Source organism: Passer domesticus, chromosome 17 (genome assembly GCF_036417665.1).
Source record: "Passer domesticus isolate bPasDom1 chromosome 17, bPasDom1.hap1, whole genome shotgun sequence".
Taxonomy (NCBI): Eukaryota; Metazoa; Chordata; class Aves; order Passeriformes; family Passeridae; genus Passer; species Passer domesticus.
In genome coordinates, this window is record NC_087490.1 from 2,267,915 (window position 1) to 2,291,881 (window position 23,967).

The window sequence follows — 23,967 nt, forward strand, 5'->3', positions numbered from 1 at the left end:
GTGGGCTCTCCTGGGGCACTCTCCAGTGCTGTGCCCGGAGGAGAGCGGCGTCCCGCGGTGCCCCCGGGCACAGACCCCGCTGCCTGTGCCCCCGCCCCGCTCGGCCGGGGGAGGGAAGGAGGGAGGGACGGACGGAGGGACGGACGGAGGGCAGCTCCCGCCCGGCGCGGCTCGGCCCCCGCCGGCCCAGGCAGAGCCGCGGCAGCTCCCCGCAGGGTCGGGATGGGGCTGGAGCTGTACCTGGACCTGCTCTCGCAGCCCTGCCGCTCCATCTACATCTTCGCCCGGAGCAACAACATCCCCTTCGAGTTCAAGCACGTGGAGCTGTTCAAAGGTGGGGCGGGCGGGCCGGGGCGGCGGGGCCGGGGCGGCCCGAGGGCTCAGCGCCTCTCTTGGCTCTTGGCAGGCTCGGTGCTGGGGAAGAAGCCGGCGGCGGGGAGCGGAGCGGAGCAGCCCCGGGCAGGTGAGGCCGGGGCAGGGCACGGGAGGGGCCCCGCGGGCGACCCCGGCGGGGGCCGGACCCGGCGGGGTTTGCTCTCACGGACCCCGGGGGAAGCCTTCGCCTCCCGGCACAGGAGCTGCAGCGTGTCCCGGAGCCCGTGAGAGGGAAGGAGCGCTGCCCGGCCAGCCGGGGATGCTGGATCCCCGCGCTGCCAGGCGCGTTTCACCGTGCGGCTCCAGTTCCCAGAGCAGTCTCGGAGCTCTGCTGCATCTATTTTTGCGGCTCTCCAAGGAATGTTCCTCTAGCCATTGCTAGCAAATTAGTCACACTGACAGCGGAGCAGTGCTCTGGGAATGCTGTAATTTGTGGCAACACTGTTCAGGCTCCTCCAACTGTGTGACTGCTGGCCAGCTAAATGTTGCATTTTCCTGTAAATTGTTACTTTTGTGCCTAAGGCAAAGCACGTTACTTCGAAACCCTCGGTTGAGGATTAGATGATTAGGCAGGTATGTGATTGACAAATAGAGTGGGATTTCCCCCCCCCTTCTATTTCCATAAAATCTTCTCCACTGCTCTTTTCACCCACCAATAAACCTCCTTCTCTGCACTATGACTTAGGCTTAAGATTTCCTCATGTGTGCAGCCTGCCCTGCTTTCTGACTGTGGATACCCTGCTTGTTAAAGTTAGACCTCAAAGCCCAGCAATACACACTGTGTGTGTATCTATATATATAAATCTATACCTCCATCCATCCTTGGGAGTCATCAAGAACTGATTACTCCACATACAACTGATTTACTTGACCTGTAAGTCAAGCCAACATCACAGGAATGATAAAGATGGACCCCCAATACCACTACACAAAAAAGGCTGGCTCTGCTGGCTGGAAGAGAGGCACAAGCTTAAATTCTGCTAAAAACAAATGTTGGTCTCTATTTTCATACAAGAAGCAGTGGGTCCCAATGAAGCAGCCTGGAGTTAGTGTTCACACCAATGTATGTACCAGTTCACAGCTCAGTCAGAGTTCTCAGAACTGGCCTTTTATGTCTATCTACAAACCAAAGTAACTGATTCCATCCCCAGGCTGTGTCACAGACACTGACCTACTGCCCAGCCTGCTCTAATGACAAGGTAGCTCCGTCAGGGAACAAATATGCTCAGTATTCCTGCTAGAATTGCTGTATGATGAAAGCTCTCTGAAATCTCATTCAGGCTGCCCTCACCCATTGCTTACTTCTCATGTCCTTGTTTCTTAGTTCCCTGCTGCCCTGGATAATAAACACAGACAGCAGCACAACCAAACAGCTGGGTCTGACGAGGGACTGCTCGTTAGCTGCAAGCATTGCTGACTGGCAACTTTCTACTGCATTTTTCCAAAGACCAGGTGAACACTAGGGATCTCACCAGAGCTGGGTGTGTGGTGACCACTGGCCTTTGGGGCCGTTCTAAAAGCACAAAACAAAGCACCTTCCCTGAGCAACTCCTTGCATTAGAGTAGATTTACAAATATTTGCCTCGCTGTTTCTGTGATACAAATCATGGCCCACTTCTGGACATTTTTATTTTTGTAGTCAATTTTCTCAGTTATTAGGCTTAACTTGCACTTTCTGTCAGACTATTATTTTCAAGAAGCCCTGCCTAGGGTTTCCTACCACTCTTGACAGTGTTGCTTGGTTCTGCTGTGCAGAAGCCATATCCACAGGCAGCCAGAGACTTTTCCTAATGAAAGGGAAAATGTGGATTTGAATGCCTTCAAATAGCAGATGAGCGTAAACCTTAGTCTCTGATGAAGCTACTTACACTGGAATAAAAAAAACCAAAAAACACTTCTCAAAGAAGAAACAAGGTAGAAGCTAGTCAGCTGGAAAGGAGAACAAGTGGTAATGTATCCTCTGCTTGATTTAACTCATCATGTGAAATAGATATAAGGGAACACAGTCTGTAATTGTAATGCAGCAACCTGCCTTCTCCCACCCTTCCCAAACCAGCTGCAAATAAACTTGTTTGTCCAGAGGCTGGTTTTATTTCCCAGAGACTATTTCCTACTGCACATTTGTCCAGCAGTGTAGACACTGACACTGCTTCCTCAATGGGTACAAATAGTTCTTAGAGATGGAGGTCACTGTAAGTTAATGATCCTTTTTCTTGTCTTTTTTTTGAACAAAGGGAGTTTTGTACAAGCCCTCCTGCTGGTCATGCTGATTTGATCAGGATTAGCACTTTAATTGTCATGTCTCCTCGGGAGAACTTAAAACAAGCAAAGCAAACAAATTCCTCACAGCTTTTCTCACTCAGGTGTTCCTGGGCTGTTGTGCAATTCCCTGGCATTTAACTGCAGACTGGCAGGTCTGGTGCCAGCAGTGGGAAACCGAAAGCCTGATTAGATAGTCAGCTGTTAATTCCTCCAGGGGACTGTGGAGTTTAAATTCTTATGGAATGGTGTCTTCCTCCCGTGTTTTCCTGTTAGAAGTAAGTTGATGTGCAGAGCCAGGAGTAACACAGAGTCAGGAGTGGGGCAGGGTTGAGGTGTCTGAGCTTCCCTGCCCCTAGCCAACTCTGTCAGTAAGTTCTGCAAGTATCCTGGTACCTGAGTCAAGCAAGAGAACCCTGTTAGAAAAACCAGAATATAAACTGCTCCATGCCACATGGCCAGCCTGAGCCTGCTTCCTCTGCAGACAGCTCTTATGCTGACTCTGCCATTTCACTGCCTTTCACTTGTGAGCTGTGACCCTACTGGGAAAACCTCACACAGTTCACTGATCATCCAGCTGGCTGCAGGTATTTCATTTATCATGCACTGGCAGATACACTTCTAACCTCAGACTTGTCTGTTCACGTTCTTAGGGCCATCAAACAGTGAAGGTGCAAGCAAAGTCAGCCTCTTGAAGAAAGTACCAGCACTGAAGGATGGAGACTTCACCCTTGCAGAATGGTAAGAACTCAGTCCTGAGACTTCCTTGGGTACCAGCAATCTGTGCTGCATTCAGAAGATGTCATTCCCATGGGATAATTAAGGATCACAGAATATATGATCATGCTGGTTATTTTTAATAGTATAACCTCATTTGATCTCTTTCCACTTTCCGTTTGAATTATCTTTCAGAATGTAAACAACTCAGCTGACTTAGCTTCTTCATCTCACCCTGAATGCACTTACCTCAAAATGGGATTATAAACATTTCTGGGAGATGTTTAAAGCTTACAAAAATCCCTTTCACCCTAGGAAAAGAAATCCCTTTTACTCTAGGAAAGAATTCTGTTTATATGAATTAGTCATAAAGGCTGAGAGAACATCTGCACAGATAAAATTTAGGCTTTACATCAAAAGATTATTATGGAGACTGGTTAATGATGTCATAATGCTGAAACAATTGACCTATAGCAGTATCAGCATGGCAGGGGTGTCTGCATTTTCTTCCATTTTGTCAGCACATTTTCTGTGGCTTTTTTTTGGTAGCAATAACCTAAGCATTGTTGCAGATGACTTAAGATATTTTTCCATCTGACTTCTGCCAGTTAGTGAAAGTATGAACATCCGGACACAAAACACAAAAAGATTCTGTAGGGTTTCCTTGCTGAGACTTCCTCTGACTTCAGTGGAAGCTGCATGCTGGAGACAGACCTGATGAAAAGGCAGCAATAACCCATCAGGGAGTTTCATTTCATACACAGGCACAGAAATAGTGCAGGTCTCAGAGAGGTGTGTCAGAATAGGCAAGGAGCAAGTGGAGTCACCATCACTGACAGATGATCATGGAGGTTTATTGTTTGTTTACCCCAGTGTATTTACCCCCAGTACTGTCCAGCAGCACTATAAAACAGTGCTGTGATTTTCCAGGTTAAAGTTTTCATGGAAGCTGAGGTGATTCAGGGCCACTGATGCCAACATTGAATGAGATGATTGAATTGACTGGATGTCAACATGAATTAGATGCCTTTATATGGTCCCTAGACTCCACTGGAAATCCTGATCTGAATGTTTTTTAGTGGAAGCAGTAGGTTGAGAAGGAGCAGGAGAGGGAGCTTAGACAGGAGCGTTCTGCCTGACCCTTTCTTGTCTCTGCTGGGGCGTGGGCAGCACTGCCATCCTGCTGTACCTGAGCCGCAAGTACAACACTCCTGACCACTGGTACCCCTCAGACATCCAGCAGCGGGCCCGTGTGGATGAGTACCTGTCCTGGCACCACGCCAACATCCGGGCCAACGCTCCCAAGACCATGTGGATCAAGGTAAGGAGACTGAATGTCAAAACTTCAGTGATGTTGTCCTGGGAGAGTACTGAGCGTCTTAACAGCCCCAGTTCAGAGACTGTTGTGATGAAACAACAAACCTGGACCATTCCTAGCTGAAAATTGTGAGAATCTATAAAATCAGAGGGTTTTGGGAAAGCTGCAAAAGGTAGGCTTCAGAGATAGCAGAACTGTGATTGGAGCTAAGCAGTAGCTTAGTCAGATATGTCAGATAGTCAGCAGAAAAAATTATGTAAGAAGTAGAAAGTAAGGACAAATAGAAAAATGGTCTGTGTATTAATGCTTGGCTAGAATAACTCCCTAAGCTGCAGAAAAATCTATCTAGCAAGATATTAGGAAGCTCTAAGCTTAATAATGGAGCTCTGTGCATTGTGTTTTAAGGCTTACAAACAGGTATTGTATTCTAAACAAGCAAGCATTGTTTAACCGAAGGTATGGGTGTTTATAGTGGTTGGATAGAACTGCTGTCAGTATGCTTTTGCTTCGTGTGATTGGTCAAAAAACTTTTAAATTGTAACATTAATTTCTTGGTCTGCTGCCTGGGATGTGAGCTGCTGGCATCTTCCCATTGTCATAACCATGTAATGAGGCTGATGCTGGAAAATAAAATAGCTCAAGAAGCATTCCTCAGCAGTCCCATCCTGCTCGTGATTTGTACATAGCCCCCAGCTGGCAATAAAAGGAGATGTTGGGGAGTGAGCTGTTCCAAACTGATCGACATCAGGATCTGGCAAAAGCAGATTTGGACATTTTGTTTTTTCCCTTAAAGAAGGTCTGGTACAGAAGGTCTCAAACCCAACAGACTTTCATTGCCTGGATTTGTGAGCGAATATGTAACAGACTTATTGCTTCCAAGGGCCTCCCCCTCCCTGCACAGCTGTGCAGAGTGTGCACATAGGCAGAGTTTGGCTTGGGTGAACATGTGTTTTGTTGCTGGAAGCAGAAAGACTTGCATTCTTCACACAAGTTCTGCAGCCTCCTAAGGGTGGAAATCCAGAGGGAGTCTTCTGCTTCCAGCACACTTATGTGATTCTCTGAAATAGGCTCAGGGACAGAGAGCAGAGAGACACTGAGAGGCAGATTTTCTTTACTCAGTGTAGTCAGGCCAATTTACCTGATTCATCCTGAGCCATAAAATCATTTAGTATCAGATGATTTTTCTGGACACCTATTTACAGCTGACTCACCAGACAGTTAATGCAACCATCCCTAGAGAGACCTAGGTGCAAGTATAGTTCTGTGAGGACAGCTGGTATGGAATTTCAGATTAAATCAGGATTGCTAGTAAACAGGTAACTTCACTCCTCTCTTGTAAAGTTGCCATTGCTTGTGCCTAACAAAGCATATCAGGACTCATTTATCTTCTTGAATTTATTGGTATTTGATTTTTGGGCTATAGAGTACAGAGAAGCAATTCAAATATGAGGCAGATTCATACCAGAAGCAGTTTCTTCCAGCCTCTGCAGGCTGTCACTGCAGTGCTCCAAGGGAAAGAAATCCAACTAATTGCTGCTAATGGTGTAATAGCCCAGATGCAGAAAAGGTCCTCAGAATAACTGTAAATATGGAAACATATAAAGCCACCATGTAAAAGAAGCATATTAGCTAGAAATGGGAGAAGATAGACAGCCCTGAGATAAGGAGAAGGAAGAAGATGCTGTTTCAAGTGATTTTACCCAAAGATCCTATCATGCATAATTGGAACCACTTAGGAAGAGAACTGGCCACAAATTTTCTGATGAATTGGATTCCACATGTATTTGGCCAAAATCCTGGCTTGGATTAAGCAATCCCAAATTGAATTGCTGAACATACTAGCAGTAAGTAGAAATTCAGTTCACTTGCACCGATTGAAATTTGTGTTTATAATTTTGATTCTCTAAACAAACTGCACTTCTTTAGCTGTGGAAGGTGAAGGCAGCACAGCTGTGAAATACTGGGGGCTCCAGTGATGCAAACACCTCTGTGACTGGTGAAAAACACTCTGGAAAGGCAACAATCCCCTATGTGGTATTCACATTCTCTGAATAGAGAGACACATAATTCTGTCTCCCAGGATTTTTCCTGGAGAAGGCAGTGAGAAGCTCAGAGAAGAGAAAACAATTCTTATCTCTATTTGCTGTGCCTGTTGTTTGGCACACGTGGAATGTGTTATGGAGATTGTTTACCCAGAGTGATTTGTTAATTGGACACTTGTGAGGGTTGTTTGATTGATTGGCCAATTGGATCAAAACTGTGTCCTGACTGTCTCCAGACAGTCATGGGTTTTTCTTTAGTGTCTTTGTAGTATAGTATCTTTTGAGTATAGTATCTCTTTAGTATGTAATTTAGTATAGTATTAGTGTAATATAGTATAGCTTAATAAAGCAATTGTTCAGCCTTCCAAATCATGGAGTCAGAGCACATTATTCCCTGGCTGGGGGATTGTCTGTTTCTACTGGACCCCCTGTGCCAGCAGGTCTGTGCAGACACAAGGACTGCATTTCTGTGATTGCTCCAGAAAAATTTCTAGTGGTTTAAAGAGTGATGCTTTAAGCCACTGAAAGGTTTGTGTAAAAATGGTGTTGACCACTTCCAGCCTTGCTGGCTGCTGTCACACAGAGGAAACCATTTCTGTCTCTCCAGCCAGTGTTGATGAATTCTAGTCCTTCCAATGCTCCTGCCACAGGCACTGCCATTCCCTCCTCTCCATCACCCTGCAGGACAGGCAGCTGCCTACAGCACCCTGTTCCACAGCAGGGTGGATGGCTCCTGGGCAGCTGCTGGTGGCACAGAGCATGTAGCAGGGGTGACTGTGGCAGAGCTGTGTCTTCCCTGGAACTGTTGCCCATTTTTCTTTTGTAGCCCAACGGGGTGGAGTGGGCAGGCACAGCTGCCAGGAACAAAATGAGGTGAGGATCCTTGATTTTGTTCCTCACATTGCTGCTGATAAGCTGGAGGTCACTGCTGTGGCAGGTCACACTTAGGACTGCTGGTGTGCTCTCTGTCCAGGAGCTCTGTGGAGCTGCCACAGCCCATGAAGCTCTGCCACCCCCTCCTGTGGCTTTATTGCAGGTGGTCATGGGGTGTAACTTCAATGACTGCTACCAGAGAAGATGGTCATGTGTGCTGTTATGTCCCTTCTCTCCTCAGGTGTTGATTCCCCTCTTCACAGGGCAGCCACTGCCCTCGGAGAAGCTCCAGGAGGTTATGGAGGGGCTGTCCACTTCCCTGAAGCAATTTGAGGAGAGGTTTCTGCAGGACAAGGCTTTTATCATTGGGAGTGAGATCTCCCTGGCAGATCTTGTGGCCATTGTGGAACTGATGCAAGTGAGTGCCTGGAGCATGGTGAAGAAGCACAAGGGAAAACAGATGCTGCAGAGCAGGGAGGGGGCAGCACGTGGTTACCCTTCACTAGAAGGAGAAGTGAAGGCATATTTTGGCAGAACTGGCCTAAGACAATGGGGAGAATGTGGGAGTGGGTTCAGAACAGCAATGAAAATCAAAAAAAAAAAGCTGGCTGCAACAGATCTCTTTTGTTTCTCATCTGTAGCAATAACCTTTTCTTCATTTTTTATCATGACTTTCTTTTTAACCTCCAAAGAAGGAGGTAATATATATAAATGAGAAGCAATAGCAGACAGGTCTGATGAAATAAGACAACCATATAGGAATATTTCTATCATTGAAGAATATAATACTTGCCCGTGCCATGTCTGGAAGATGAAATAATTAATCTCACAGGCAATCAAATTAAGTTTGTTACAAACTGATTTTTCCCTGCCAGGCCACTAGGGCCTGGACCCTGCAGCCCAGCAGTGATTTCCTTTTCCCAGTTCAGTGTCCAAGGTGAAAACCAGCACTTCTGCTTCTGTTCAGTGTGTTCCAGAGAGAGGCACAGGCAGAAAGCAGAAGGGGGGTAGATAATATTAGTTAGGCACTGATTCAGTTAAACATTTCACATATTGTGCTGGGTGTTGCTGTATAATCCAACACTCTCTACTGCAAAGTGGGCAGTGATCCCTGGAACTGCCAGCCCACCACATCTTCAGTGCTGTGGCTGAAAATCACTCACAGAATGGGGTCACCTGTGCTGCCCTAAACAGCTATTCCAGCACCCAGGAACTGATGCCCTTTAAAATACAGGTTAGTTTTTGTGCTCCCCAGACAGGTACACTGACCAGAGACTTCCCTCCTTCCTACTGCTGCTCCCTGAGCTCTTCCTTTTTTCCCCCTTTACCTGCAAGTATCCTTTTGTGCCTGTTGTCTCAGCAGAGAAGTGACTGCCCCCAGCCTCACTGTTGCTCTCTCCTTTCTGCAGCCTGTTGGAGTTGGTTGTGACATCTTTGAAGACAGACCCAGGCTGAGGGAGTGGCGCAGGCGGGTGGAGGATGCTGTGGGGAAAGAGCTTTTTTTCCAAGCCCATGAGATGATCCTCAATATCAAAGAACTGAGCAATATTCAAATTGATCCACAGCTGAAAGAGCAACTGGCACCTGTGTTGATGAAGATGTTGAAATGAATTAACCTATCTTAGCATTTTTCCTGCCTTTTTTTTTTTTCTTTTTAACTTCTCTGACATCCAGTTCTCCATGTAACTGGAAAGAGCACTGTAATTCTAACACAAAAATTGCAGAGTGGCCCAGGTCTTTCTTGTATCTTTGGGGGTGGAAGCTGGGGAATGTTTAAGACCTAAAACATTAAATTTATACAGAAGGCTGAGGCCCTACAGGTCACTTAACATGCATCTGGATTTTATTTCAGTCTCAGTCTTCTCAGAGATGATAGAGACAAGAATGGTATTTCCTGACAATTCAAGCCAGCCTACAAATTGGGAACGTTAAAGAACTGAATAGGATAAGGATCACTGTTTCCTATTTTAACATTTGTACTGCAAAGTGTGTCTGATCCTCATCTTCCCAGCATGTGTCTGCACAGACAAGTAGAGCACAAAGGTACTTCACAAAAGTGAAAAAAAAAATTTAAAGGTTTCTTATTGTTGAGGCATCTTGCTTGACTGTCCATGTACATTCCACACTTCCTTTTCCCTTGAAGTTCCTTTGAGAAATTTCTTTGTATTTCTGCAACGGTGAATCTTTGTAATTCTTCACTTCAACTGCTTCTTTGGATTTCTGAAAGCCTGGCTTCTGTTGGTGCTCTGTCTACCAGTACATGTGTGGCAGCAGCTGTTCTTGGAGATTCATGCTGCTGGTAGCCACCAGCAGTTATTCCATACCTAAAAACCCAAGTTGATATTATATAGGGAGTACCCTGAAAGAATGCATTCACAGTGTTTTTGTAAAAGAGAACATAACAGTACACAATTTGGATTTTTTCTATGGTAATACTGTAATAGCACCTTTCTCCTAGGAAATGGAGAGGGAATAAATGCAGACATGCTCTTCTGAGACTGTTTTGGATGGAAGTTCACCAAGTAAGTCACCCAGTGCAGCTGAAGTAATAAGAGAGATTTTGTGGCATTGAGCAACACATGCATCACAATAAAAGGGCAAAGAGTTGTTTTGGAGCTTTTGGGCTCTTTTTCTTGGCTGTTTGTTTCTGCTCAGTTATAGCTCAAACACAGAATCCTTTTGTATTGCAGCACAATTTATAAGATAAAACTGAGCAAATCCAACCATTTCTAGTTTCTTTAGTTGAAAATAACAAATTGTAAAGGATGCAGAAATTGGTGGAATCTTTGTATTTCCATTCATAAGTAGTTGTTGCCCTTACCCTAAAATCATTGCCAAAAAATTCTTCCTGTAAAGACTAAAACCAAATGAGTAATGGAATTCAGGAATTGCCTCTTTCACTAATCAAATAATTGTTTGGGTTTTATTCCTCTAGTGCTACCATGTCTTGGCTAGTGACATTTTTTTGCTGGCAAGTTCTAAAAAAACCTGTTGTTTTCTCATGGTGTTTTTTACCAAGGTTTCAGTTCTAGATACTACTCTGTCCTAAAAATCTTTGCCCAGCCTTCTTCCTGGCTGATTTCTGCACATAACTCTTTGTGCCAGTATTGTCTTCACTAGCAGCAGTGAAGGCCAAGAAATTCCCTAAGCAAAAAAGAAAAAAAAATTAGCAGTTTCATCAGTTTTCATTAGTGTTGTCTAGAATTGTAGAAAACCAAGATGTCAATTACACAAGGCAAATTTTCCCAACAGTTTTGTGCCTTAAATTACGACCTTTCAGTACAGCTGGTTCATAACCCTTTGTTGTAAACGAGCTCATGGAACCTCACTGGACAGTAGCTCAGCTTCTGAGAAGCCTCTGATCTCCAGTTTGGACACCTGTGATCTGTTGATTAGACTGTCCCTGTGAGCCAGCGTGCCAAGGTCACTTACCAGCCTGAGAGTTCAAAGTCCTGATTGCTCAAAGGCCTTGTAATTAATACATGTTGGATAAAGCAGTAAACCTCTCTGCTTGCTTTTTAATTTCTTATAGTGTTGGTTGTTAAAAGAAATTACTGCACTTCCATTCTCAGCCCTCCCTGCACAGGGGTGTCTTTGTAGTGACCTGAAATGTTTTTCCACTGGCAGTAAGGGCTGTCACAAAACTCATTCTACCCATCCGTTAGTGAGATGTGATGGCTTTGGTTATAGTTAAGCAAGGCAACCCTGATGCTCAGAGAGGAAGGAGCCATCTGACTCCATCTTATCAGAAGGCTAATTTATTACTTTATTATACTATATTATTCTATTCTATATTACAAGCCATCTAAACTGAATCTGCCAAACACTCACTGCAGTCGTCTCGTGACTGTCAGCCGACAGTCCTGACACACACACGCACGCTTGGCCCTGACAGGCCAAGGAAACAAACACCATCACTTTGGGTGAACAATCTCCATACTGCATTCTACTTTTGCACAAACACAGGCACAATAAATGAGATAAGAATTGTTTTTCCTTTCTCTGAGGCTCAGAGAATGTGAATCCCAGAAATATTCTTGCAAGGTTGTGCCTTGCTTTTCTCTGTGAAATGTGGCTACATTTGGTCTCACAGCCTCCAATGCACGCCCCAGCAATGCCCACGGAGAGTCCCAAAAGCAGGCAGCCAGTTGGGCTGGGCCGGAGTGACCGCCGGGGCCGGCACGCTACACAGATTTGATCACAAGAGGAAAGAAGCAGACAGACAGAGCTGATCATCTCTGCGTTGCCTTCATCATGACTTTGTTCCAGCAGCTGCTCCAAGGATCACAGGAATGTCATGACTGTCCTGTTCTTGCCAATCTACCAGGGCTCCAGTGGGTAAAAGCGGATGACAATCCTTTTGGGTAGAAGAGCAAAAATGTGGACAGGAAACATTACTTTACAATTAAACACTATTGCTGCCCAGTTTGTAACACAGTAGAAAATCTGCGCTAGGGTCTCACTGTCTTACACTTCAGGGTGTTCATTTAACAGAAAGAAACATAAGCTGTGTATGGGTCAGGTACAAACAGACTTCACCCACACAAACAAAAGCAGTCTGTATTTAAACTTTAAATGAGTTGTACGGTTTAGAAGGGGCGGTCCCGGGGCTGAGCCCGCCCGCCGGGCTGCGCTGCCGGGGCGGTGCAGGCCGGGCCGGGCTCCGGGCAGGGCGGGCCGGGCCGGGCCGGGCCGGGCAGAGGCGGGGCGGGGCGGGCCGGGGCCCGGGCAGAGGCGGTGCGGGCCGGGCTCCGGGCAGAGGCGGGGCAGGCCGCGGGGCAGCAGCCATGCCGTTCGTGGAGCTGGACACCAGCCTGCCGGCCGAGCGGCTGCCGCCGGGGCTGGCCCAGACGCTGTGCGCCGCGACCGCCGACATCCTGGGCAAGCCGGCGGAGGTGAGCGGGGCCGGGCCGGCGGGGCAGGGGCAGGGGCAGGGCGGCGGGGCTAACGTGGCTAACGTGGCTAACCGCGGCTGTCCCGCAGCGGGTGAACGTGACGGTGCGCAGCGGGCTGCCCATGGTGCTGTCGGGCTCGGCCGAGCCCTGCGCCCAGCTGGCGGTCTCGTCCATCGGCGTGGTGGGCACGGCGGAGCAGAACAAGGGGCACAGCGCCCGCTTCTTCGACGTCCTGACGGCGCAGCTGGGCCTCGGCCCCGATCGGTGAGTGCGGCCTGGCCGCGCCTCAGCCCGGGCACCCTGCTCTGCCCAAGGGCAGCGGGAGCGTCCTCCCGTCGGGCCTGCAGGTCTGTGTGCTCGTGGAACGCGACAAACAGGTGCCAAGGGGACGTTCAGAGCAGTGGAGATAGTGGCAGTTCCCGTGTCCACCAGGAGACTAATTTGTAATACAGAGCCAAACGAGACTGCAAACACTAAGTGCTCGAGGATGCTGAATCCCAGACATGTGGTTTGGAGCCAGATAAAACCATACACTGGTATGCACTTGTTGAACAGTCTGGGCATTACTGTTCTCTGAAGATCAGTAGTTAGAGTTGGTGAAACTGTGAAACCCCACTGGAGTTGGTAGAGCTTCACCCTGCCGGGGTGTCACCCTGCAACAAGGCTGTTCCTGAAGGTCAGCCATGCCCATCTCTGCTTGTCCTACCCATCTCCCCAAAGGAGACTGGTAATAATACTTCCCTGCCTCTTGGGTGCTGTCAGGATAAATCCCTGGCAAGATTATGCACTATGTGGCTCCTTCTAAAATGGACAAGTATCTCATTTAAAGCATTGAAATACAGACTGCTTTTGTTTGTGTGGGTGAAGTCTGTTTGTACCCTGACCCATACACAGCTTATATTTCTTTCTGTTAAATGAACACCCTGAAGTGTAAGACAGTGAGACCCTAGTGCAGATTTTCTACAGTGTTGCAAACTGGGCAGCAATAGTGTTTAACTGTAAAATAATGTTTCCTGTCCACATTTTTGTTCTTCTACCCAAAAGGATTGTCATCCGCTTTTACCCACTGGAGCCCTGGCAGATTGGCAAGAACAGGACAGTCATGACATTCCTGTGATCCTTGGAGCAGCTGCTGGAACAAAGTCATGATGAAGGCAACGCAGAGATGATCAGCTCTGTCTGCTTGTTTCCTCTTGTGATCAAATCTGTGTAGCTTGATTCACTTTTGTCTTTGCATCCTGTACACACAAAGCTCAAGAGTGAGGCAATCAACTGATTTTACTGTAATAGTTCAAAGTCTTTGTCTCAAGCTCAGGCCTAGACAAAGCTGCTTGTAGCAGTAAAAAAATTAATTCTAGCACATTTGGCTTTACTGAGGACCAGAGAGGTTCTGAGGTTTATGTAGTTTTTCTCATAGTTTGCAAGGCAGAAAAAATCCTTTTTTCTGTTTCTCTGTGGCAACAGAACAGTCTCAGGCCAGCAAAGATGACCTGGAAGTAAAATTATTTTCTTTTTCAGGCTCCCCTGAAAGCACTTTCTGGAAAGAGAGGTGATTATTGAGAGAGAAGTTTAGGGATTGAAGGCTCATGTCAGATCTTGTGCTCTGTGCTCTGCCCTTGCCACCTCCTGTGTCTGCTCCTGCAAAGTGTTTCTTGTTCACAATGGCTCAATGTCTGTCTGCTGATGGCAGTGGCTGGAGGAGAGAGTCACTTCTGAAGACCTGCACTGTGCCACCAAAAAATATTTGACGTTTCTCTACTGCCAGCTTTAATTCCTGTTATTCACTGTTTATTCAGAGTCCTTTTCCTTCCTCTTATGGGGAGTTTTGTGATGATACAGCATCTCACTGTGATCTGTGGCTGATGTTTCTGGCTCAGTGTCCCTGCAGAGAAGTGTTTTGGGTTTTTAGGACCTATATACTCCCTCACTTTATAAATAGAATACACAGGGCATTTTATTAAAACAAAAGGAAGGTACTTTTTGTGTACAATGTTGCCTCTGACTTCTGCTGCTAATAAAATAAATTATTATTTCCCTTTCACTTTGTGACTTGTTCAGGGGGAGGTCAGGGAGCTCAGGGCACATCTGTGGGACATGGGGGTCCATGAGAACAGAAGGCTGAAGGGGGCTTCTATGCTCCTTCATCATTGTAAATGGAGTTTTCTTTGTATATGGCTTGAGGTATCTTCTAATTATCATTTAAAAATTGTTTGTTCCCTATACACCATAAATAACTTCTATGTTTGACAAATCTGACAGGAACACAATACCAAACACAAATTTGTGTATCAGGCTGGGGGGCTGCACCTTATCTGGTTAATAAACTGTCACAAAGCTTCTTTTGGTAAGTGTCAGTTTACTGGCTCACAGCACTGGGGTTTGTAGGTCTTAGTGCTTGGAGACTGACATTGTGGCTGCCCAGGTCTCTCCACTTTCTCAGGAGGTCTTTTCAATCAAAAGTTGTTGAAACTCAGACAAAAACCAGGTAGGTGACCTGAGTCTGAGAACAATGACTCAGCAGTACTGTCTTGCAGAGCAGGGGGTGGACAGCCCTGGCTTTGCACCAGCTTGAGGTGAATATTCCAAAATGCAGAAAATATTCTCACTTTAATTCTGGTCTGCAGATGGTTCCTTTCCTGGAGGTCCTTCTGCCTCCTGGAGTAACAACCAGAGGCACTTGCCAAAGCCTTTGTTTCCTTCAGAGAAAACTTGCTCAGCCCTGGGCCTCAGCTCTCTTGGTTTTGGGCCATGTTTGCCACCCTGGGGACTTGTGCAGGCTCTGCTTTCCTACCCTTGGCTGCTGCCAGTGTGGGCTTGTGCCTGGGAACAACTTCCCCAGGATTGCAGAGTTGAGCAAGAAGATGTAAGAAAGTTCATGTTGATCTGAAGAAATGGCCTATTTTTCACTTCATGAGCTAGTGTTGCAGTGGGTTTGACAGTATTTTGGGACTTGAGAAGGATACTCCCCCTACAAAGGGGTTATGCAGGCCCCTGGAACACCCACCAAGGCACAAACACAACCAACAAAAGCAGGAAACATTTTTCACTCCTCAGGTTGGAGAAAATCAGATACAGCACCCTTATCTATGGCTCAGCAATGGCATCATAAATCCCTTTTCCTTGCATGCAGATGGTCCCTGTTCCATGGGCTGCAGCCTGCCTGATATCTGGAGTTAGGAACTCCCAGCTATGGCTGATCTTTTACTTGTAAAAGATTGTAACTTCCCAGGCTCAGCCTCCTAAGGTTAACAAATATTTCTGCTCCCCAAAGTGGCCTCTGTTGTTTGAAAACACCGTACAGGCATATGTTCAAACTGAAAGGCAATGCCCTGATCTTGAACACTGAGTAACCATTTCCTAGCCCCAAACCTTTGGACTTTGGGCAATCTTTCTGTGTATTTACACTAGAGAGGAGCAGTGAGGCCCTGAGGATGATGCAGGGCACCGCTGGCAGGAAAGTACTGCAGGGTTGTGAGAGCTTTGTAAGCTGCTCTCCAAACACAGCAGTGGGATGCTGCTGCTCACAGCAGCCCCGTGCTTGTGTGGCATGGTGGAAAGAAGGGCACTAACACAACTGGTACATTTGAGGTGAAGAAGGCTCTTCCTCACAGTGCTCAGTGGTGATTCAGCACAAGCTTACCTCCATCAGTGTGTGTGATGTGTTGTAGCAACAGGAGGATTTAAATGTGAGGTTCTGTCCCACAGATGAGCCTTGCCAGCCTGTGGGGCTGCAGATGGCACATCTGCTCTTTGACACTCGCTGCTGTCTCACCACCTTACACTTCATAAATAAAGTCATTTCCACACGGAGCTGTCTCAGTGCTGCTGGGCTCCACTTCCCCAGATCCCATGGGCACAGAGTGTGCTCCCATCTCCAGCTGGCCCCATGGCAAACTTTAGGGAAACTCGGTGGCCTTGGGCTGATTTCCAGCCCCCTGGGCAGGGGATCCACACACATTCAGGGTTTTGCCCACACACCCCACACAAGCTGCATCTGAAGCTCCTGGGGCAGAGTAACATCTGATCTTCATGGCACCTGTTGAGTAGGAGCAGTCTTTAAACCTCTTAATTTCTGAAACTGGAATCCAAACTTTGCAGATGGGCTGCAAAAAGAGGGCAACAGGGCCTTACTTTGTGAAGGAAAGCAGCTCTGCCCAGCATTGTTTGTGCAGGTGTTAGGGTGATGGAGGGCTGAAAAGGCAATCCTTTCTGCCCTTGCACCATTTTTCTGTGAGAAATCCCCAGACATATTCAATGTGGAAGATCAGCTTCACATTTTGGAGTTGGGCTGCTGGAAGAGAGTGACAGTACCTTTCCTTGGGAAGGAATGCTCATGGTTTCAGTGTCAATGGGTCAGACAAGGCTGTCCAGGGGCTCAGGAAACACCTTTCTGTCCCGACAGCTTTTCAGTGGGATCAATCCTTGCACATACTAATCCTTGGAGGTTCTATCCAAATTTCAGTGGTGGATCCCTGAAAGGGAATGGTGATGCTTTTCCATAGGAAAGAAAACAGCTGGCCCCAGTGTTTCAGGGGCAGATACCAGGCTGCCCAGGGCAGGTAAAGGCCAGCAGGACTTGGCTGTCCTGGCACTTTTGGTGTTGATGCAATCAGAGTCTTAAGCTGCGCCAGGGGAGGTTTAGATTGGATATTGGGAGCAATTTCTCCACAGAAAAACTGATTCAGACATCAGGCCGTGCTGCCTGTTAAAAGGGGACCAGGCTCCCTGTATTAAAGCGACTTCAGCATTTATTGTAATAAAAAGAAAGGCCCAAAGCGTGGGGCCCGAGCAGGAGCGCTCCCATTGAGGATGCTGCGGCGCCGGCGCTGGGGCTGCTTCAATGCCCCCGATGTTCCAGGTGGAGCGGCACAAAACCAGTGGGTCAGAAGCCCCTTTTTATCCTGTTTTTTTTTTTCTTTTGGATTGGTTTCTTTTTGGATCCTTCATTTGCAGGGTTTAAGGCGCTCGATTGGCCATTACAGCTCTGTCCAGGTGTCCTTTCGCTGGGGCTGGTGCACTTTACTCAGGTGTAACACGGTACGTTGAGTACCTTATAACTACCCTCTGAACACGCTTTAAAATAACCACACTACAGTACACGCTTAACGATTATCAACTATTTTACAACACTTTCTAACCCGTTTTTAACACTGCCCAGCGAGGCGGCAGAGTCGCCGTACCTGGAAGCGTCTAAAGAAAGACTGGCCGTGGTGTGGCCGGCACGGGGGTGTGGGGTCCCAGCCGGGACCCCGAGCCCGGAGCGTTCCCAGCCGAACCGAACCCGGGGCTTTCCCAGCCGGGACCCCGAGCCCGGAGCGTTCCCAGCCGGGACCCCGAGCCCGGGGCGCTCCCGGCCGAACCGAACCGAACCGAGCCCGGCTCCCCGCAGCCGAGCGCCCTCAGCCGCCCGCCCTGCCGCCTGCCAGTGCGTGTGGCTGCCATTGGCTGGCTGCGGCAGGGCGGCTGGGCCAATGCGGCGCTGCGTTGTTGGCGCCGGGGCTCGGAGGCGGTTGCGGGGAAACCGCCGGTGCGCGGCTCCCGGGGGAGCGGCGGGAGCCTGAGGGACCCGCGCCGGGAGACCGCGGGAGCGCCCCGGGAACCCCCCGGGAGCAGCGCCGGCGTGCCGGGGGCGGCCCCGCGAGGTGAGTGTCCCGTCCGCCCGGCCCCGCGGAGGGGCAGCCGGCGTTCGGGCCCTGCCCGGTGAGGGCAGCGAGAGCCCGGCCTGGGCGGCCTCGGCCGCGCCCCTCCCTCCGCGGAGCCGCGGTCGGAGGCGAACGTGGGCTCCCGCCTCCTCCCGGCCCCGAGTGCCGCCCTCCCTGCCCTCCGAGCAGAGAGTGAGGGTATTCCGGGCAGAACGGCTTGTGCTCATGTGAGGCGGGTCTTTGCAACGTTAAAAAAAGAAATCCAGAACAAAAATCAAGTGTTATTTAAACGTGTGTTTGAAATATATGGATCCCAAATGTAGTAGCAGCAACAAAAGCTGGGAAAGCCCAAGTCACTCCCTTTGTTTCTTACTTAGAAGTTGAGGACACAAGCGCTGGGAGCAAGAGCTGACATTGGAAATATTTAATTAAATTTTAAACTACTCAGGTTAAAGGAGAGAAGGCTTTGAAGGCAAAAGGCTTGTTGCCTTTCAGCATGTGCACACCTGTTGTAGCTGCAGATTTATAGCTGAGACCCTCTTGTATCTGAGAAAATTCAAACTGGTTTGTAGTACTTGGTATGAAAGAGGAATTGCTTTTTGCCTGCTTGTCTCGTGTGGCTGTGTTCCTCTGGAGCTGCACACTCAGTTCCCAAGTGCTGTGGCACTGCTGTGACTCGCTCCAGAGTCAGGGTAGTTTTGCAGCCATGGACAGTGTCTGTTTAAACCAAAATGCACTAACACCCTGCAGAAGCTGTGTGGGGCAACACCTGCCCCTATTTTCCAGCAGCACCTCAGTCCTGTTCGGTGCTGCTCCTTCAGCCTGTGAACACCAGGCAGGAGAGATGCTAAATGTTTGTTACTAAGTTCCTGTGTGTTACAAGCTTCCAGCATAAATAATAAGTGGAACTGAAATTGTTTTCCCACGTTTTCTGCAGTTGCAGTTTCCCCAAGAGTCCAGCCTGGGATGTAAAGTCTTGGCCACAGTCTCTGCTGTTGACGTCCTCTGCCACCTTGAGCAAGATTGTTTGGATTCAGCAAAAGACTTGGGCATACTACTGAATATAGGCATTTTTGTAAGTGGATTTAAACCTCATCAACTTAAATATGTAATTGATTTGGGATCATACAGACTGACTTACTTAAATGTCATGGGCATCTACACCCTGTCCAAATGTGAAGCATTCAGTCTGTCTGAAGAGGTAACCATGAGTATCTGTGCCTGTATTTTCTTCATGTGAAAAGTAGTCAAGGAGTCTGTCCTGAAGAAGATTTGAATTTTGAAGTTTTATTAATGTTTATCTGCTGACTTCAAAGAGAAAAATGCTTTATTGCTGTGCAGTTGTCAGTCTGATTTAACTACAAGCAGGGAGAGCCAGTGGTGCACGGGCCAGCAAATGCTCATTGCTGAATGAGTGAAATTCCTGTCAAGGCATTATTTTCTCTACATGCAGAACTAATCATGATGATGTATGAGTTAATTCAGCTTATAGTTCAAAACTCCCACTGCTTCCTGCTGTGGTTAATTCTGGATTTACTCTTCTATTAATGTAGTCTCCCGTATTAAAACTGTTTTTAGCCTGTCTTGCATATGTTATCTTCTTGTTTGAGTTGATGGGAAGGTTTTATCATATAGCAGTGAAGGTTTTCTATAAAAGCAGCACAAAGCTATTTCATATTTTTTCCTTTACTAACATGGTGTTTCAAGCAGTTAATTGAGTATAAATTATGGGCTTACTTATGAGGAAAAATGACTTACAGGTTATAAAGGTGTATTTACCCCTTCAAACTTTTTATCAGTGGTTAAAATGACTGGAAATATGAGTATCCTTTTTTAAAATGAGGAAATGCTAGTTGGTAAAAGTTCAGTTTCTTTAGTTTGCACCCATCTAAGTGTGATCTAAGTGTGTCTGCAGTAGCTATAACTTGTTTTTGCATTGGGGCTCTTCTGTAGAGGTTGGTCAGTATACTCAGAACAACTGTGGGACAAACACTGCTTCTGTTCTAGCAGGGATGGCAGTAATGAAAATTATTGCTCAGTGGAATCATTGTTCCTCAGTTGTTGGGTTTTCTATCTCTTGGCATGGGGTGGTGGTTAATTAGTTATTAAAGTATGCTTGTAAAGTATTGTCTTTTATTGCTGAAGGTTTTCTTTGTGAACAGAATTGATATTCTAATCCTGTTTGCTTTCCAGGCCTGTTTGTGATAGACCCTTCCTTCTATTCCTGGAGAAAGACATTGTGAATAGTTGTGAACATGGTAAGGGTTTTTTGAGGTGGTTTGCTAGCAATAAAATCGAGAGTTTTCCTCTTTCCCTGGGAATAAGAATAAATTGCCATAATGAAGAGATTGTAGTTATTGGTAAATTTAAGAATTTGGAAAAAAGTCACTGTAATGCATATATCTATTTAGGAAAGCTGTTGCTTGCAAGACACTAGAAATCTGTTTTTTTCAGCTAATTTTGGATAGGAAATGGCTTTGATATTTATTTATTTGCAATTAGGGATGATTAAATTAATTACAGCTCTTGTAACTTTATGTAGAGACCTCTCAGTATTGTTCATGTACGAGTTAATTACAAAAAAGAGAAAAGTCCAGTTTGCAGAGGACACTGGGACATCTGTAGGTGTCACAGTTCCTGTCATGCCTCAATTGTCATTCCAGATTCGCATTGCAGCGCTGAATGCGAGCTCCACGGTCGAGGATGACTATGAGGGTACCTTCAAAAGCCATAAAACACAGACAAAGGAGGCTCAGGTGAGTGATTCCACAGTTGCCTTAATGAAGTTTTGTCTTGAGTTTTGTCCTCTAGTTGCAGGGATTTGTTCAACCGTGATATTTTGTTCTTATTAAAGTTTGGTTTTTCTATCTCTTGAACCCTCCTTTAGCAAACTAAAACTACACTCAGGTGAGTTATTATAGGACAGTAACACAAATGTTCTGCTGTGTAGCAGAAAGCATTAAAAGTGTGAAGCCACTGAAATACGTAATAAATGCGTTTAATAAAGTTGTCTTAATAAATACATTCTAATTATTTAAATCACAGGAAGCAGAAGCTTTTGCTTTGTACCACAAAGCTCTGGACCTTCAGAAACATGACAGATTTGAAGAGTCTGCTAAAGCTTATCATGAGCTACTTGAGATTCGTCTTCTGCGGGAGGTCAGTGACCTTGGGAATATGACACTCTAGAAAGTGTTTGCTGTATTTTGTCTTACTTCAGTTCTAACTGGCTAGCTTGAAATGTCAGTACTTGTTACTTGTCTGATTCCTAATGCCCACATTGCATTTATTTTATAATTTCTAGGCAGTTCTTTCTGGTGATGAGAAAGAAGGGCTGAAACACCCGGGTTTGATGTTAAAATACTCCACCTATAAAAACCTAGCACAACTGGCAGCACAGCGGGATGACTTAGAGACAGCCATGGAGTTCTATCTGGAGGTACAGTGCAGCTGAAATTAGACACTGTAGCCTTAATGTTTGTAAAAACTTTGTAAAACACAGACAGACACATCCAGCATACATCATGTCAGTGTACGTTGAATACTATATTATTTCTGATGCTGTATGGGATAAAATTGGCCCACCATTCATTCCCCAAAGCAGGTGGGGTCCTTGCTGAAAACTGAAGCAGTGCCAGTCCCTGCAGCAAGGTGGGTTTGCATGCCTGAAATGTGGATGATGTTTGTTGTTCTTGCCAGGCTGTAATGCTGGACTCCACTGATGTCAATCTCTGGTACAAAATTGGCCGTGTGGCAATAAAGCTGATCCGCCTGCCCTTGGCTCGTCATGCTTTTGAGGAAGGGCTCAGGTGTAATCCTGATCACTGGCCTTGCTTGGATAACCTCATCACAATTTTATATACACTCAGTGACTACACAAGTGAGTACAATGCATGAAAAGCATCTCAGGATGTGTGTAATTTTACATACCAAGGAAAATTGTAACAATGAAATCTATAGGTTGAAGTGTATTTTGCATAAGTAGTGCAGCAGGGTTTGACAGAGACTGCCACTTCATGATAGAGATTTTACTGAAGTATAAAGCATGATTTTAGATAAGTTTTGGTTACCCTAAAAATAAATGTGGTCTCACAGATCAGAGCCTCTGCAGGAAGTTTCCCTGTACACTGTTCCTCTGCCTTTCCACGTATGTTGGTTTTGGCTTTCTAGTAATTTCCTGCTGCATAGCTCTAGGATTTGAGTATAATCTACAGTCTCATTCTTAGGCTGGAAAGATTAATTGTAGTTACAGCAGTGGATACACTTCTTGCTTCACTAATGGCATCTGCAGTTAAGTAATTTGATAAAATCAAAATGCTGAATATTTGTGTTTCTGTTTTATGGTTCTAATTTCTTCTGTTCTAGAACAGGCTTGAAAGTAGGTGACAGATGTACTGCAAACATTGTTTGAATAAAATTAATTGCATTCTGGATACAGTACCTAGGAAGACACAATAGTCTATTTTAACTGTATGCATGTAATTATTTGACACCTTACAAAGCAATTGGACTCATTTATGTAAATGCCACATTTGGGTGCAATTCAGTGGTGCATGTGAGGCCCAGAAATGGGAGCTTTGAATGAACCAAAGCAGCCATTGACCATTCAATTTCTATTTCTCTGTCAGCATGTTTGTACTTCATCTGCAAAGCTCTGGAAAAAGACTGTCTGTATAGCAAAGGATTGGTTCTGAAGGAGAAGATCTTTGAGGAGCAGCCTTGCCTCCAGAAGGATTCCTTACGGATGTTCCTCAAATGGTGAATGTTGTGTTAGAGCATATACTGCCTTTGGAGTTTAAGTTTTGGGTTTGTGGTTGCTCAGAAAACCTGCTGAGGTCTTGTGCTTTAAGTGGTAGGAGTACCTTGCTGACCTGTCTTCTGAATAACAACATGTTGGTGTTGCTGACAGAATGTTCTGCAGGAATTCCTTTTGGAGGGAGGTAGAAAGAGGAAGAGAATCCATTTGTTGCTGCTCATTTATTTTCATACCTAGATCTCTTGTAATCATCCGTCTTTGTTTTGCTAATTATTTCTTGATCCCTGCAGCATTCACTTCAGTTTTCCTAATTAAAACAAACCAATAACAACCAAAACTAAAACAACTCTCACACCCCCAAGAAAACCTCACCAAAAACTCCCCACACGTTACTGCTTTTCTTCCTGTATGGATTTTATAGTAGGAGTGGGTAGGAGGAAAGTGGGAAAATAGAGGCCCATGAAATTTATAGGTTGTGTCTAAGTTAACTGATCATTCAGAACAAAGATTTCTGAGGGTTGACACGTCTATGTGTGTGCCATAAAGTCAGTAAAGTGATGTTATGTGAATGCTTCTTTTAACGTTGTTTTTGTTACATTATATGATGGTATTAAATTAATTTCCTCTAGGCTTTAATTAAAAAAAAAACCCAGCAAAGAAAAGCTTTAACTTATATCTTTTATTATTTCTTAGTGACATGTCTATCCATAATGTGAATGTGAGTGCAGCTGAAACAGGAAGAATCATAAACGAAGCACTGGAGCTCCGTAAGAAGAGACAGGCGTTGCTGGTGCGTGACAGAGAGCCAGACCTCAGACTGGTGCAGCCAATTCCCTTTCTCACGTACGTCTTTGTATTTCCTCCTTTCAAAAAGATCCTCTGAAGCACATATTCTGACAATTGTGCATAGATTTCTTCAAAACACCTTTTTTTTTTCCTTGTAAAAACAAACCAACTCCCCCCAGTGTTTTCTTATTAGCTTATAGGTAGGTTTGGTGTGCTTATGGCTTTAGCATAAACCCCATAGCAATTAGTTTTCAACTTTTGATTTTAAACCAGTGATGCAAAAAACAAATACGGTATCTGAGAA

At 46.0% G+C, this 23,967-nt stretch overlaps 3 protein-coding genes and 1 long non-coding RNA gene across 9 annotated transcripts in view; 3 read left to right on the forward strand and 1 right to left on the reverse strand.

Moving 5' to 3' along the window:
* The first annotated feature begins 173 nt into the window (after window positions 1-173).
* LOC135282469 (glutathione S-transferase theta-1) lies at window positions 174-9,211 on the forward strand. 3 transcript variants are annotated; one of them, XM_064392270.1, is made up of 6 exons: window positions 174-334; window positions 407-463; window positions 3,288-3,375; window positions 4,522-4,672; window positions 7,826-8,002; window positions 8,994-9,211. In XM_064392270.1, the coding sequence occupies exons 1-6, from the start codon at window positions 223-225 to the stop codon at window positions 9,192-9,194; spliced, it is 786 nt and encodes a 261-aa protein (XP_064248340.1). In that variant the 5' UTR covers window positions 174-222; the 3' UTR covers window positions 9,195-9,211. The 3 variants fall into 3 exon arrangements, with proteins under 3 accessions (XP_064248340.1, XP_064248341.1, XP_064248342.1); XM_064392271.1 differs by lacking the exons at window positions 174-334; window positions 407-463 and adding an exon at window positions 666-1,827; XM_064392272.1 differs by lacking the exons at window positions 174-334; window positions 407-463 and adding an exon at window positions 3,037-3,194.
* Window positions 6,050-17,865, reverse strand: LOC135282471 (uncharacterized). The gene is made up of 3 exons (XR_010348624.1): window positions 16,120-17,865; window positions 8,913-9,908; window positions 6,050-6,249 (listed from the first exon to the last, which is right to left on the reverse strand). It is a non-coding gene; the product is annotated as an uncharacterized LOC135282471 (long non-coding RNA).
* On the forward strand, window positions 12,288-14,818 carry DDT (D-dopachrome tautomerase). The gene is made up of 3 exons (XM_064392273.1): window positions 12,288-12,479; window positions 12,568-12,743; window positions 13,524-14,818. The coding sequence occupies exons 1-3, from the start codon at window positions 12,372-12,374 to the stop codon at window positions 13,594-13,596; spliced, it is 357 nt and encodes a 118-aa protein (XP_064248343.1). The 5' UTR covers window positions 12,288-12,371; the 3' UTR covers window positions 13,597-14,818.
* Window positions 17,866-17,979: 114 nt separating the features above from the next.
* Window positions 17,980-23,967, forward strand: part of CABIN1 (calcineurin binding protein 1) — a 110,236-nt gene continuing 104,248 nt past the window's right edge. For all 4 annotated transcript variants that reach the window (XM_064392712.1, XM_064392714.1, XM_064392713.1 and 1 more), the window contains exons 1-9: window positions 17,980-18,121; window positions 19,059-19,196; window positions 20,315-20,379; window positions 20,785-20,877; window positions 21,167-21,280; window positions 21,426-21,560; window positions 21,821-22,001; window positions 22,750-22,879; window positions 23,571-23,720. In XM_064392712.1, the coding sequence (XP_064248782.1) occupies window positions 20,377-20,379; window positions 20,785-20,877; window positions 21,167-21,280; window positions 21,426-21,560; window positions 21,821-22,001; window positions 22,750-22,879; window positions 23,571-23,720 (806 nt within the window). In that variant the 5' untranslated portion in view covers window positions 17,980-18,121; window positions 19,059-19,196; window positions 20,315-20,376. The remainder of the gene's footprint in view (window positions 18,122-19,058; window positions 19,197-20,314; window positions 20,380-20,784; window positions 20,878-21,166; window positions 21,281-21,425; window positions 21,561-21,820; window positions 22,002-22,749; window positions 22,880-23,570; window positions 23,721-23,967) is intronic.

Bases quoted from the DNA above. Each gene is read 5' to 3' on its own strand.
- LOC135282469 (XM_064392270.1), top strand. From the start codon at position 223: ATGGGGCTGGAGCTGTACCTGGACCTGCTCTCGCAGCCCTGCCGCTCC. The intron at 464-3,287 runs GTGAGGCCGGGG...TCACGTTCTTAG, and splicing joins AGCGGAGCAGCCCCGGGCAG to GGCCATCAAACAGTGAAGGT. The intron at 3,376-4,521 runs GTAAGAACTCAG...GGGCGTGGGCAG, and splicing joins GACTTCACCCTTGCAGAATG to CACTGCCATCCTGCTGTACC.
- DDT (XM_064392273.1), top strand. From the start codon at position 12,372: ATGCCGTTCGTGGAGCTGGACACCAGCCTGCCGGCCGAGCGGCTGCCG. The intron at 12,480-12,567 runs GTGAGCGGGGCC...GCTGTCCCGCAG, and splicing joins TCCTGGGCAAGCCGGCGGAG to CGGGTGAACGTGACGGTGCG. The intron at 12,744-13,523 runs GTGAGTGCGGCC...TCTACCCAAAAG, and splicing joins CTGGGCCTCGGCCCCGATCG to GATTGTCATCCGCTTTTACC.